Raw genomic sequence first — 13969 nt, 5'->3', positions numbered from 1 at the left:
CAAGTACCTATCTTTTTTTATATACAGTACTTATCCATATAAATAGAAAAAAAGCGACGGTGAGAAGGATACTTTTTTTGGTTGTGGTATGGGACTCCGACAGTCGGGATCCCGACAGTCATTATCCCGACGTCGGGATCCCGACTGCCTGGAGTCAGACAGCATGGCGAGCGCAAAAAAGCCCCTTGCGGGCTCGCTGCGCTCGCCACGCTGCGCACCTATTCTATTCTCCCTCTATGGGGGTCGTGGACCCCCACGAGGGAAAATAGCGGGTGTCCGTCGGGCACCCAGCTGTCGGCATTTTGACAGTCGGGATCCCGACGTCGGGTAAATGACTGTCGGGATCCCGACTGTCGGGAACCCGTCCGGCACCCACTATTTTTTAGCCCCATTGGAAACCTTTAATATGGGAAATTTTCGTTCTGTTACAGAATTTGATACATAAACATATAATTCCCCCTAGGGGGGTACACAATACCAAGTAACGGGTTATTGTTATTCACCATGCAACAAAAGAAGCCTTACCAGTCTATGGGCCTGATTCTGGTTCATTCTTTTTTTTTTCGGAATTTGGCCTCATTCCAAGTCAATATAGACTGAATTTCATTTCCCCCCACATACGCTTGCATGTGAATGGATGTGGGAGCATGTACATCCATTCACATGCTCCCGTGGCGGGTGTTTGTTTGCCTGGCATGTGGCATTAAGTCGCTTGCTAAGCAATGAACAACTGCTGCGTAGCGAGCGGACCAGAATCACCCCCTAATATCCTTAGCAAAGTCTCTATAGTCAGTAGTTAGTAGCTTACCTACATACAGTATTTATTGCTGGCTTTGCTAAGTTCACTTGCATGTTTCTATTTTGTATTTTTCTACTTTCTGATCCCAGTGACATAATTGTGTAGACAATGGGGTCCCCTATTACAAATGTAGCCAGGAAAGTCTTAAAAGGATTTATCACATTTATTCTTTGCATTCTCATCGTCCTTACAGTTTTTGGCTGTGTCAACATGGTCAAAAGGATGAAATAGCTTTGGTTGACATACGAAAAAGTCGACATGAGTTTTGGGGATTTTTTTTTTCATTTTCTGAACTTTTTCATACTTTTCCATCCACCATTTCGGGATGCGGTCATCTATTAGAATGAACTTAGGTCTACAGTCATTAGGTCGACCTCACTAGGTCGACTGGCTGGAAGGTCGACCTGACTTAAGGTCGACATGGCCCAAGGTCGACATGACTTAAGGTCGAATTTGCATAAAGGTCGACATGAGGAAGGTCGACTGGTCATAAGGTCGACATGGGTTTTTCACTGTTTTTTGAGCCGCCATGTGCCGACAGGCGGTATTTCATGCCCTACCATCCACTAGGGCGTGGTGGGAGAATAAAATAGTGTGCCGAGCGCAGCGAGGCACCGTGCCCGAAGCATTGCGAGCGAAGCAAGCGATGCGAGGGTCCGATTCTCATTGCCAACTGTGTCCATGTCGACTGTGTCGACATTCGGATAAAAAAACAGTGAAAAACCCATGTCGACCTTATGACCAGTCGACCTTCCTAATGTCGACCCTTATGCAAATTCGACCTTAAGTCATGTCGACCTTGGCCCATGTCGACCTTAAGTCATGTCGACCTTCCTGCCAGTCGACCTAGTGGGGTAGACCTAATGACTGTAGACCTAAGTTCATTCTGACAGATGTCCCGATTCCCACAATTTCATACTTTTCCTTCTATTGGGGATCAGCAAAATGTGCTGAGAACAGCAATAGTGGATGGAGGAACCTAGCTTGCAGCATTGCAAATGAAGCGGTATACTAAACTGGGGGGTCCATGCTCAGTTGTCAACATTGACAACAAAAATTTTGACAAACTCATGGTGACCTTTTCATGTGTCAATCTTTGGTTTGTGTCTAAATATTGTTGACCTAATATATCACACTCCAAAGCCACAGTAGCCTGCTGGCTGTAGGACCTAGTGATCCCATTTTATACTTGTCATTAGCACTTACCTATTCTTGATAGTGATGGTTTGTCCAGAACATCTGTGAAGGATACACCCTGAAACAAAATAAACATTTACATAATGCAATATATCAAGACAAGTAAGTGGAAGATGACTTCTGTTGGTGCAATGCTGTCATACTGTCTAAACCCCATAAGACAGTGGTTCATATCCTCGGTCCTCAGGACCCCCCGAGGTCACCCGGCAGGTGCACAGGTGCACTCATTATTCACTGATACATTTTAAAAGATCACAGCTGGAGCTAATTATTTCAACTGTGATTCTTTGTGGAGACCTGGAAAACGTGCACTGTTGGGGGGTCCTGAGGACCGAGGTTGAGAACCACTGCCCTAAGAGATAAACAATATCTCAAAAACATATAGACAAACTACAATTTGTGGGAGTCACTGACCATAGGTTAGGTACAGTAATAGGATATTACTGATTCAGGCAATACAATGTTTCAAGATATAGATAATCTTGATTCCTGTTGGATGGACTATTCAAAAATTGTATTTTGTCAGCATTTACATAATACATGTCATACAGAAATTGATTATACATTAGTTATTCTGCTTTATTAATTGATTACAAACATTTTATCCACATAATGGTGGAAATTTAATAGGATGAGAGATACAGAAAATGAGAGATTTCCTAAGAAATCTCCAGTTTTTTTAAAGCGGCAATCATTTACCCTTCAAAACCAGTTTGATTTGGAGTGTAAAAGATTGCCGCTTTGAAAAAAACTGGAGATTTCTTACCAAGTCTCTCACTTTCTGAATCTCTAATCCTATTAAATTTCACCCATAGTCTGTCATATGTAGCCTCACCAATGATCAGGGCCGGCGCTACCCACTCAGCGGCTCCTGCGGTGCAGGGAGGCGCCGGGCTGAAGAGGCGCTCAGCCTCTGCCTGCACTACCACTCTGCTTCTGCCATAAGCACAACAACAACTCTGATCAGCTACTTTGGGCGAAATGTAATAGGGTGCAGTTTTTGCTGCGAAATTGCACATTTTGAAGTGGCGATTTTTTGTCACACTTCAATTCGCATCCAGATGTTTTCTCATTGGAAAGCATCTAACTCGCACATGTAATAGGGTGTGATTTTTGGTAAAGGTTACCAAAAATCGCAAAAAAATTAGACTAGGTTCTGGCTGGCGAATTTGACAGAACCATGCACAGATCATTGTGATCTGTGCATTGTTCTGTCCAAAAATAGGGTTAAATAAAAAAAATGGAAAAAAAACGGCGTGGGGTCCCGCCTCCTGAGCATAACCAGCCCCGGGCTCAAAGAGCCGGTCCTTGTTTCATAAAATCACAGGAACAACCAAGTTGGGGTCCCCTGGATTTTATAAAACCCGCACCAGGCTCTAGGGCCGGTCCTGGTTCCCAAAATACGGGGGACAAAATGACTAGGGGTCCCCCGTATTTCAAGAACCAGCACCGGGCCCAACCAGCCAGCAGGGTAATGCCCCGGACGGGGGGAGACTTTTTGTACAAGTCCCCCCGGCCAAAGCATTCACCCCCTGACCAGTCAGCATGGGCAGGGGTCCTGGGGAGTGGGGATCCCCCCAAAGAAGGGGTCCCCCCCTCCAGAACTTACCTGCCCATGCTGAAGCCCAGGGCTGTCCTCGATGACCCTGGGCGGTGGGCGTCGAGCTGATACTGGTGTAAAAAAATAGATGAAAAACTATTATCTTATACCGTGGAAGTATGAGTCCCAGCAAGCCTCCCCCGCATGCTGGGACTTGAAAAACCACAAGTCCCAGCATGTGGGGCATTAAAAGGCCCGCTGGCACTTGTAGTTCCACAGTAAAAGAAATAGTTAAATAAACACACTGATACCCATTTAAAATAAAAATTTAATACATACAAAGCCCACACATACTGATACTTACCTATCTTGAGCCCGTCGGTAGGTCCCTGGGTCCGGTCCGGTGGCTTGGTTCCGGGGCTGGTCCTGATCCGGGGCTCCAGGGCTGAAGAGTCCGGGGTCCTGGATCCGAAGAAATCCATGGGGGACCTGTGGAAGGAAATCCTACTCACCCAGGTCCTCTGGCGAAGATCCCAACATCTTTTCTGTCTCTGCCGTCTCTGCCGTCGGTACCTGATGGACTTTGAGAGGCACAAAGATGTTTCATCTTCCGAGCCTCTCATCCAAATGATTCTATTGGCCGCCTAGCAGCCAATCAGGAGCCGAGAAAGCTGACAGAAAGAACCACTGACACGAAGGACGGCGTATAGGTGGACCGCAGATGTCATATCCGGTTTCGGGTGAATACCGGAAGCCGGAAGTGGAATCGCGGACGGTCAGGATGGCATACAGATGGACCGCATACATCACATTCGGTTCCGGGTAAATACCGGAAGCCGGAAGTAAAGCCGCGAGAGAAATTTACCGCAATTAGAACCATATGGACGCAGTAATAAGCAAAATGCGGAGCTGTCGGGGATGTATGTTACTATGGGGAATCCGGGATTAGATGGATAGGATGATCTGTGTCTGGCATTAGGTTCTCCCCAATAGGGGTATAAATACGGGACTGAGCACCTTTCCCCTGCATACCTTGAAAAAGAAACCCCTGTGGTTTCGAAACGCGTTGGTGGTGCAGAGGACAAGGTGACCTACTGACTGACCCGGGTGACCAGCTTCCAGGGATGCCTGTTTGTTGTGATCAACATCTACCTATGTGTCTACCTTTTAATTGTAGACAACATCACTCGGTGAGAGTCAGTTGTGGCTAACCTTGTTTTTATTGTAAATATTTTGTGAATAAAAAGCGGTACTTCACCATACCAGCTCTTTTATTTTATTACATGTGACAACGAGGATTGAAGTTGTATAGAACTGTTGGTGACGTTACCGCCCCCTCTGGATGCGATTATAGTCTACCCTGAAAAGTAGACTAAATTTAAGGGTACGAGTCTCAACTATCATTGGATATTGAAGCAACATATGTTTTAATGGTTTTTACTGTATTACACTATTGTGGCTTTATCTCTCTTTCGTTTTGGGTACAACCAATAAGAAACGATAAGAGAGGATCAATTTCTGCGCCAAGGATTTGTCAGTATTGTTTGGCTATATGTTGTTTATGTGTATGTTTGGTGTTACATACAACTGATTCGAGTCCAAAGGCAGCGGAAGCGCAGGGACCTATCCATTATTCCATTTTCTTGATGTTAAGTTTACTGTACATGAGGGAGCTATTCTAACTGATCTTTTTACTAAGCCTACAGATCAGAATACCATACTTCATGCGAATAGTTTCCATCCTTATTCGCTGAAGTATGGTCTCCCTTACTCACAATTTTTGCGGGTAAGGAGGATCTGTAGTTCCGATGTTGATGCAGATGTGCAGATGGACATGATGGTATCTAAATTAATTGAACACAGCTATGATAGAGCCTCAGTGCTAGCCGCTAGAGACAAGGCCATGGCCAGAGACAGATGTGATTTGCTCAGGGTACAACCCCAGAAATCATCTGGGGGACGTTTACCGTGAGTAAATCACTATAATACCCAGAGTAATGACATTAACAGAATTGTCCAGAAGTGGTGGCCCATAATTATGGCTGACCCCAAGATAGACTTGACCGAAGATAGGTTAATGCCATGTTACCAACGTGGTTCTAACATCTTTGACTGGGTGGTACGTACAGATATCACTGGGTTGACCAGTAGTCAGGTGCATACTAACACCTTTATGGCACGTAAAAATGGTTGTTTTAAGTGTCTAGGATGTCTCACTTGTAGATCTATGACAGCATCCTAATTTTTCTGCCACCCTCTGTCCGGCAAAAAGTATTTTATAAAACATAGTCTGACATGTACGACCAAATTTGTAATATATCTTTTGACGTGCCCTTGTGGCTACAGCTATGTCGGCAAGAGGGACCGGACCATTAGGGAACGAATGGCTACCCATCTCAATTAAGAGTGCCCTTGAAAGTAAAAACAGTGACCACTTTCTGCATGTCATAGTGTGGTATCCTTACGATATATCCTTATAGACCATGTCCCTGCACCAATTAGACGCCGTGATAGATCCCTTAAATTGGTACCATGTGAAACGGCAAACGTCTGGGGGCTCTATCACCACGGGGGGCTCAATGAGCATTTGGGCCTCCGTTGCTTTTTATGAATTATCTGTAGTGCTAATGGTTTAGTTGTGGTACTGGTGCTAATGTCACTATTACATTGCTATTTTACTAGTGCCTCCGGCTATTGTTTATTTATTTACAGTTTCTTATATAGTGCACACATATTCCGCAGCGTTTAACAGAGAATATTTGAACATTCACATCAGTCCCTGCCCCAGTGGAGCTTACAATCTATATTCCCTACCACATGTACATGCACACACAGACATTCTAGGGTTAACTTTTGTTGGAAGCCAATTAACCTATCTGTATATTTTTGGATTGTGGGAGGAAACCGGAGTACCCGGAGTAAACCCACGCAAGCACGGGGAGAATATACAAACTCCGCACAGTTAGAGCCATGGTGGGGATCGAACCCATGACCTTAGCGCTGTGAGGCAGTAATGCTAACCATTACACCATCTGTGCTTGGATGCAGTAATTAGATGCTGTGGTACAAGCAGTGCTATTTTACAGCAGGAACCAGCAGGAACTCAGTTCCTGAACCTCTAATTAAATATGACATCATCAGGAACTGAAAATGTACTTTTTATAAGATAAGTTTTATTTTAAAGTCACCTGTGAGTGCCTTTGTTTCTAAATACAATATATACATATTTCTCTCTCTCTTCCTTTTTATATATGTTTTTTTTTTAAATTTAATTGATCCACTCCCAGACCTGGAGTTCCTGAACCTATTTTTCCAGAAAAATAGTACTGGGTACAAGCTATTTCTGCTTTGGCCGTATTCCGACAATGTGTTAGTGTTCACATTCTTTACATGTTGACATTCCAGTTCTAACATTTTACATCGACATATTAACTACGTAACATCAAAACTGCTTATTACAATTTCTGCTTAATTTATTAGTTTTAGAAAAATAAAAGATATTCTCAGGTTTTTAATGTTATCTGAAATTTACCATTATTCCTCTGAATCCACAGTAACTTGAAATATACTGGTCAATTTCATCTCTAGTTTTTTTGCTCTGGAGAAATGAGCACCTTTAATTAAATAAGAAAAAAAAAGATATTTTTTTTAATATTGGTACCATAAAGGAAATAGTTGAAACTGTTAGTTAAACATAGTGAATTTGCAAATATTGATTTTAAAATATAATGGGGCAGATGTATTAAGCCTTAACAAGAGATAAATGCAAGTGTGATAAGGAGAGATAAACGTCCAGCCAATCAGCTCCTTACTGACTGTTTTTCAAACACAGGCTGTAACATGGCAGTTAGCAGGTGATTGGCTGCACGTTTATCTCTCCTTATCACCCTTATATTTATCTCTTGTTAAAGCTTAATACATCTGCCCCATTGTGTGAAATTACATATTGTAAAGTATAAATACTAGATTAGAATATTTAGTTTTCATTCTGTAAGAATGTTTCTAGGGTGTAATACCCTTTTTTGATTTGCAGGGGTCACTGTTGCAATGGCTGTACATAGAAAGCACTTGGCTGACAAGCAAATCTCTCCATATACAACTATGTAAACAATAATTGCTATAGGCTGCAATTAGTTATTTCACAAAATAACTTTCATTAGACTACAAAATATAAATTTAACGTGACATGTACATCTTCTTAGTAGACAGAACAGTAAAGCATTTAATATTTTAAACCAGCAATTGTCCTCAAGCTAAAAATATTTATTTAACATAAAATCAGGAAATATTTATGGGTATTAATATAAAATAGGATTATATCACAGGAGTGGGTGAATTACTCACTCAGGAAACCACTTTGCGTGTTCTTTCCAAGGGTCATCATCTTCTTCCCAGTTCCCCAGACATCCACCACATGAGAAACATTGGACGTTGTCTCTTATCCCTTAGTGAATTATAGCAAAAGATTATGGTAAATTCTATAATTATAGCTGTTATCCCTTGTACATTACTGTATACAGTATATACGAGGCTGCGGTGTAAAGTAATGCCTCCATGGCTATACAGTAAGTTTGAAAACTTTTTTTGTGCAAGACAACACAGTTTATCCTCTATGTAATGCACTATTTACTTTTCAAGGTAGTCCCCATTCCTTTCCAGGCATATGCGCCAGTGCCTGACGAGTTGGGCAAGCCAGTCGGAGAAGAAAACTGGTGGTTGTTGTCGACACCAGGACTGAATGGCAGCTTTCACCTCATCATCAGAGTTGAAGTGTTGACCCCAAGGTGCTCTTTCATCTTTGGGAAGAGGGTTGCAGTGCTTGCAGTTCAACAGTTCAACTCTGATGAGGTGAAAGCTACCGTTCAGTCCTGGTGTTGACAAGAACCACCAGATTTCTTGTCCAACGGGTTTGCCCGACTCGTCAAGCGTAAGCGTACATGCTTGGAAAGGGATGGGGACTATGTTGAAAAGTGAATAGTGCATTACATAGAGGATAAACTGTTATCATGTACAAAAAAAAATATTTGACCCATACAAAATCTCCATCCAGTTCAACAGGGTAATAATTTGTGTAGGTTTAATATTGTATTATACCATTACAGTTTATTTTATATATGGACACTACAAATTTTGGATGGTCACTTAGGGAAGTCACTGTTTTAGGGGCTTATTAAACAATGTCATAATGTTGGTAGTGGTAGGAAGAGCTGTGTGTGGTGTCACTGGTGTAGCACTGGTTTATGACATACCAACCAACTTTTTTCTTGTAGTTGGGGTAGTGTTACAGTATTCACCTTTTATAAGAGGCATGTCTCATCACATGAATGCATTCTAGATTGCTCTGTGGCCAATTATGTGGTTCCAATGCAATGGGCCACCCCAACCACTTCCTTAAAAACACCTGCCACTATAAGTGCAACACTAATGGTGCACTTATTGATTGGAAACACCTTCTGACTGTCCTGGAGACACCAATCAAAATCCCTCATATCGGCACTGTCCTCTCTGAATTGGATGTATGCAAGTTATGGGTTCACATGTATGGGTTACGGTGTCACAGCCCAGTGCCTCACTGCCAATCTATTAAGTGCAGCAATGGATTAGGAAAATCATCAAAGAAGGGAGAACACAAAGGGATGGAAGAGCTGCTGTGTGAAGTGCCACTAGTCATGATAGCCATTGGTGTGTCCATCTTTGATGACAAGGGTGGTACAAGACATAAATGGTAGGTAACTATTCAGTATAGGGCCGTTAATGGTTTTATCATCTGATTTTTTGTGCATTCACTGCAAAACACTGTGAGTAAAGGTGGCCATACATTACTGTGACTTCTCTCAGAGAAGTCCCAGCTGATTGCCCTTGAGGCACCTGGGACCTTTCTGGGCAGCAGGATTGCATGGGATTTATCAAATGCTGTGCTTTTGTATGTGATATATCGCATGCAATCCTGCTGTCTGTAGGCCATGCATGCAGGCAACCTCTGACTCAGATGCGCATGGGACTCTGCATCAGATCAGATGAGATGTCAAGCACATCCCATTTGGTCATTTTCACCTGATTTCTCAGCCTGATTCGTTGGAATTGGGTGAAATATGGGCAAATTGGCAGTGCATGGCCAGCTTGAGTGTGGTGCTGTTTAGGGCTGATGAATGAAAATCTAGCATCTTTGTACTGCTGCCCTCATTAAACAGAAAACCAAAACAAAATTGGGCCCACGGTTACCATTGATGGTGGAAAACCATTTGGTTTGCCACCCACGATAGTAAAAATATTTGACATAATTCATAGACCATCAATGGCTTAGAACAGTGGTACCCAACCCTGGTCCTCAAGTACCCCCAACAGTGCATGATTTCCAGGTCTCCACAAAGAATCACAAGGGAAATAATTATCTCCACCTGTTGATCTTTGAAAATGTGTCAGTGAATAATGAGTGCACCTGTGCCTCTGTCGAGTGATCTGGAAAATGTGCGCTGTTTGGGTACTTGAGGACCAGGGTTGGGAACCACTGGCTTAGAACCATAAATGGTTGATGGCAAGTATTCAGAGTCTACATATTTGCCCAGGCTTGCCAGGACATACCTATCATAAACATATCATCATTACATGGCAAAAACTCTGCAGTAGTGTTGCCTGTAACATGCAGGCAAGACTCGAGGAAGCTTGGGTGAGTCGGATAATGTACGAAGAAGAGAAACAATGCCAGTGCAGCAAAAAATAGAGCTGGCAATGAGGATGGGCATCTTTGTTTGGGTATGATAAAATGTTTCATTTCTTTACAATAAAAGATTTATTAAAGTTAAGAGATTCAATGTAAAAACACATACTTTTAGGTTTAATCCAATAATAATAATTGACCAACAGCTTATGCAAGTGAACTGCGGTCCTAATGAATCCAATCCGTGTTATATATTTAAAAGACACAACTTCTTTCTATTCTTCTTTATTTCATATTTAATTAATGGCAATGCTTCATTTGGTGGCTGATACAATAAGCCCCAAGGTTTTCTAATAGCCTTAGAAGTTATGTTTCCTAACAGATGTGTGATTTTATCGCTACTATTAACTGTCATTATTAGAAGTTGAACAGAAGTATAATGCACCAAGCTACTATGGGATAACTGAATCACCCGCTTGATTTATTGTCACATTACCTGTAAAGAAAAATCCAGCCTGTGCCAGGGCGTTGGGCTTTGTTAAAGCATATACAGGCCAGTGGGTAAAGGAATTCAGTCTGACCTCTTCATTTTCCACTGATTCCTTGAGGTTCGTCAGACTAATCTCTTGAGACCTCACCCGAACATCATACTTTGATATATTACCAACATCATTGCCCTGAATAAAGGCACAGTTAGGGTTAAATTGTTTATGTTTCTCCATTGGGGTAGCACTTAATGACTGCTTGCACAGTACCAGCCCACAGCAAAAGCACTGGCAGCTGTTTTCCACACCAGTATGGAAGAAACCAGCAGATGCCAGCTCTTTAGGGGTCCATCCTGAAAATTGTTCTCCAGACCAGTGACTCTTCAGCCTCTTCAGTTCACTTCTCATGGAGTAGTTTGGTCCTCTAGGAAGCTGCTGACGTATTTGTATGTGTTTTTGTTCAAGTCTATGAACAGCTTTGTCTAAATCCATATGCATCATATATGTTGGTAAGCACACACCACGTGATTTATCAAACTCAGATATCTTTATTAAATCCATTGTTTCAGACATTGCAGGGCCTTTTAGTGCATGAAGTAGCCAAAAGTATCAATTCAACACCTTCAAATTCCAACAACACTTCCAAACGAACCTGTAGAATTTGAAAGAACAAAAAAGATCTGAGTTTTGTTATTCGTTTTTGATTGTTTTTCTACTTGAATAATATGCTCACGGTAATTTTATATATTTACTAGAGATGTGCAAACTCGGATTCCAGAGATCCGAGCCCCCACGGATGTCATCATTCCGAGCAGCGCTCGAAGATTCACGCCTGACTCGGGTCCGTCCGCGTGGGCAGAACGTCATCGCCCGGCACCGGATTTCGCGAGGCTTTAAATCGTGGCTGCCACGCCCGCCATCTTCACTCCAGTCTAGTAGTGGGTTGGGAGAGGGTGTGTTGGTGCTGCTGCTGGGGCTTAAACTTGAACGCAATATTTTATTCGCTGGGGCTGTTTCTCTCAGTGCTGCTGTGTACTCTGTTCTCCTCTCTGCTTAGGGTGGGATCACCCTAGCAAGGAGGACAGTCTAACTGTGTACTTGTAGTACTACGGTCTCCTCTGTGCGGTCTACCTCTGGTGTGCTGTGCTGTAATTATTTTATTCGCTGGGGCTGTCTCCCTCAGTGCTGCTATGTACTCTGTTCTCCTCTCTGCTTAGGGTGGGATCTCCCTAGCAAGGAGGACAGTCTAACTGTGTACTTGTAGTACTACTGTCTCCTCTGTGCTGGGCCTACCTCTGGTGCTGTGCTGAAATATTATATATTATATTAATAATTAATTATATTATATATATAGTCCACTGGTGCTGCCTGCACTGAATCTGCCAGTATTATTTACTCAGTCCACTGTTGCCACTGGCAGTGCTACTGCCAAAGTGTACCTACCTAGTACATACTAGGCTGCTATATATAATTTAATTAAAAAATAATACCTGTGCTGCGTGTGACTGTAAAAAATAATTCCATGCTGCTGGTGCACTGACATGTGCCACTGCCAAGCAGTACCTAATAATAAAATTAATTATTATAAATTCTGCTGGTGCATAATAGTCTGCTACTGGTGCTGTGTAACTACAGTACCTTTCGTGGTGGCCACTGGCAGTGCTACTGCCTACCTAGTGTACCTAGTAGTTTAGTTTATCTACCTACTAGGCTGCTATATTATTAATACTTAATTAATTTAATTATATATAGTCCACTGGTGCTGCCTGCACTGAATACTGTGAATAGAGTATTATTTACTCAGTCCACTGTTGCCACTGGCAGTGCTACTGCCTAAGTGTACCTACCTAGTACAACTAAATACTAGGCTCCTATATATAATTTAATTAAAAAATAATACTTGTGCTGTATGGGACTATAAAAAATAATTCCATGCTGCTGGTGCACTGACGTGTGCCACTGAGTGCCAAGCAGTACCTAATAATAAAATTAATTATATATTCTGCTGGTGCATAATAGTCTGCTACTGGTGCTGTGTAACTACCTTTTGTGGTGGCCACTGGCAGTGCTACTGCCTACCTACCTAGTAGTTTAGTTTCTCTACCTATTAGGCTGCTATATTATTAATACTTAATTAATTTAATTATATATAGTCCACTGGTGCTGCCTGCACTGAATACTGTGTGAATAGAGGTTGCCAGTATTATTTACTCAGTCCACTGTTGCCACTGGCAGTGCTACTGCCTAAGTGTACCTACCTAATACAACTACATACTGTAAGGATCCGAGGACCACCTATCCTGCCCTACCTCTGTTGCCTCGAGCTTGGGTTGGCGGACGTGTGGGTAACTAGCCTTCGCCAATAATAGCCGCATCCGAAGGAGCCGGTTAGTCCAGCTCCAACCCCGATGCCACCTGGTCTTGAGAGAGACAACACGCCCACCAAGGCCAGAGGAGAGCAAGGGGACAGCTAACTAAAGCCCACACAAGGTTAGGGGTCCCCGGAACCCCCAAGTGGTAACAACACAAGGAGATAACTTCTGGTTGGACGCAACAATGCGTGACGGTGGTACTAACAAATATAAACAATGGCAACAATGCTCAGAAGATGGTATATAAAGAAAATGGCAACAATGCTCAGAAGATGAAATATAAAGACAATGGCAACGATGCTCAGAAGATGATATATAAAGACAATGGCAACAATGCTCAGAAGATGATATATAAAGACAATGGCAACAATGCTCAGAAGATGATATATAAAGACAATGGCAACAATGCTCAGAAGATGGTATACAAAATAAAGACACAGCAGGAGGAATACGCAGGGTTACCCCTGACTTATCTGGGAGGTGATAGGACCACAGACAAGGATCTCCAAACTTCTAAGGACTGCAAACTCCAGAAGCAAGGCTGCCCACGGACACCAGGAACAACTGTAGCACGGAACTAGCAGGACAAGGAAACTTCCCAGCAGGATCCAGGACCAGGAACACGACTTGAGCACAACTGACAAGACGCTATAACCGGCGCCTGTATGTCAGAGACTCTGGCTTTTATTTGAATTTGCCGCCCCCTGTGGTGACGTAACGTCCGGTCCATCCGGCAGGGTCTTCCCCCTGCACAGACGGCAGCGTCAGAAGTTCGGGGCGTTGCCTAGCAACTTCCCCGATGCTTCCGACTGACGTGCGCCAGAAGAAGATGGCCGCCGTCCCGGCAGCGCAGGAGCTGCAATGGGACCCGGATGGCGGCGGCGCCCAGGACGGCGCCTAACACATACTAGGCTGCTA

General features: G+C 43.0%; 1 protein-coding gene across 1 annotated transcript in view; it reads right to left on the bottom strand.

Moving 5' to 3' along the window:
• Nucleotides 1-11320, bottom strand: part of LOC146018514 (baculoviral IAP repeat-containing protein 1-like) — a 75059-nt gene extending 63739 nt beyond the window's left edge. Inside the window, exons 1-4 of the mRNA XM_083151878.1 lie at nt 10691-11320; nt 7881-7980; nt 7069-7150; nt 2006-2054 (exon numbers count right to left, since the gene is read on the bottom strand). Of these exons, the coding sequence (XP_083008004.1) occupies nt 2006-2054; nt 7069-7150; nt 7881-7980; nt 10691-11252 (793 nt within the window). The 5' untranslated portion in view covers nt 11253-11320. The remainder of the gene's footprint in view (nt 1-2005; nt 2055-7068; nt 7151-7880; nt 7981-10690) is intronic.
• Nucleotides 11321-13969: the final 2649 nt, after the last annotated feature.

Source organism: Crinia signifera, chromosome 1, assembly GCF_055691185.1.
Source record: "Crinia signifera chromosome 1, ASM5569118v1, whole genome shotgun sequence".
Lineage (NCBI taxonomy): Eukaryota > Metazoa > Chordata > Amphibia > Anura > Myobatrachidae > Crinia > Crinia signifera.
The sequence above is the reverse complement of the archived record's forward strand: the minus strand, read 5'-3'. Positions and strand labels throughout refer to the sequence as shown.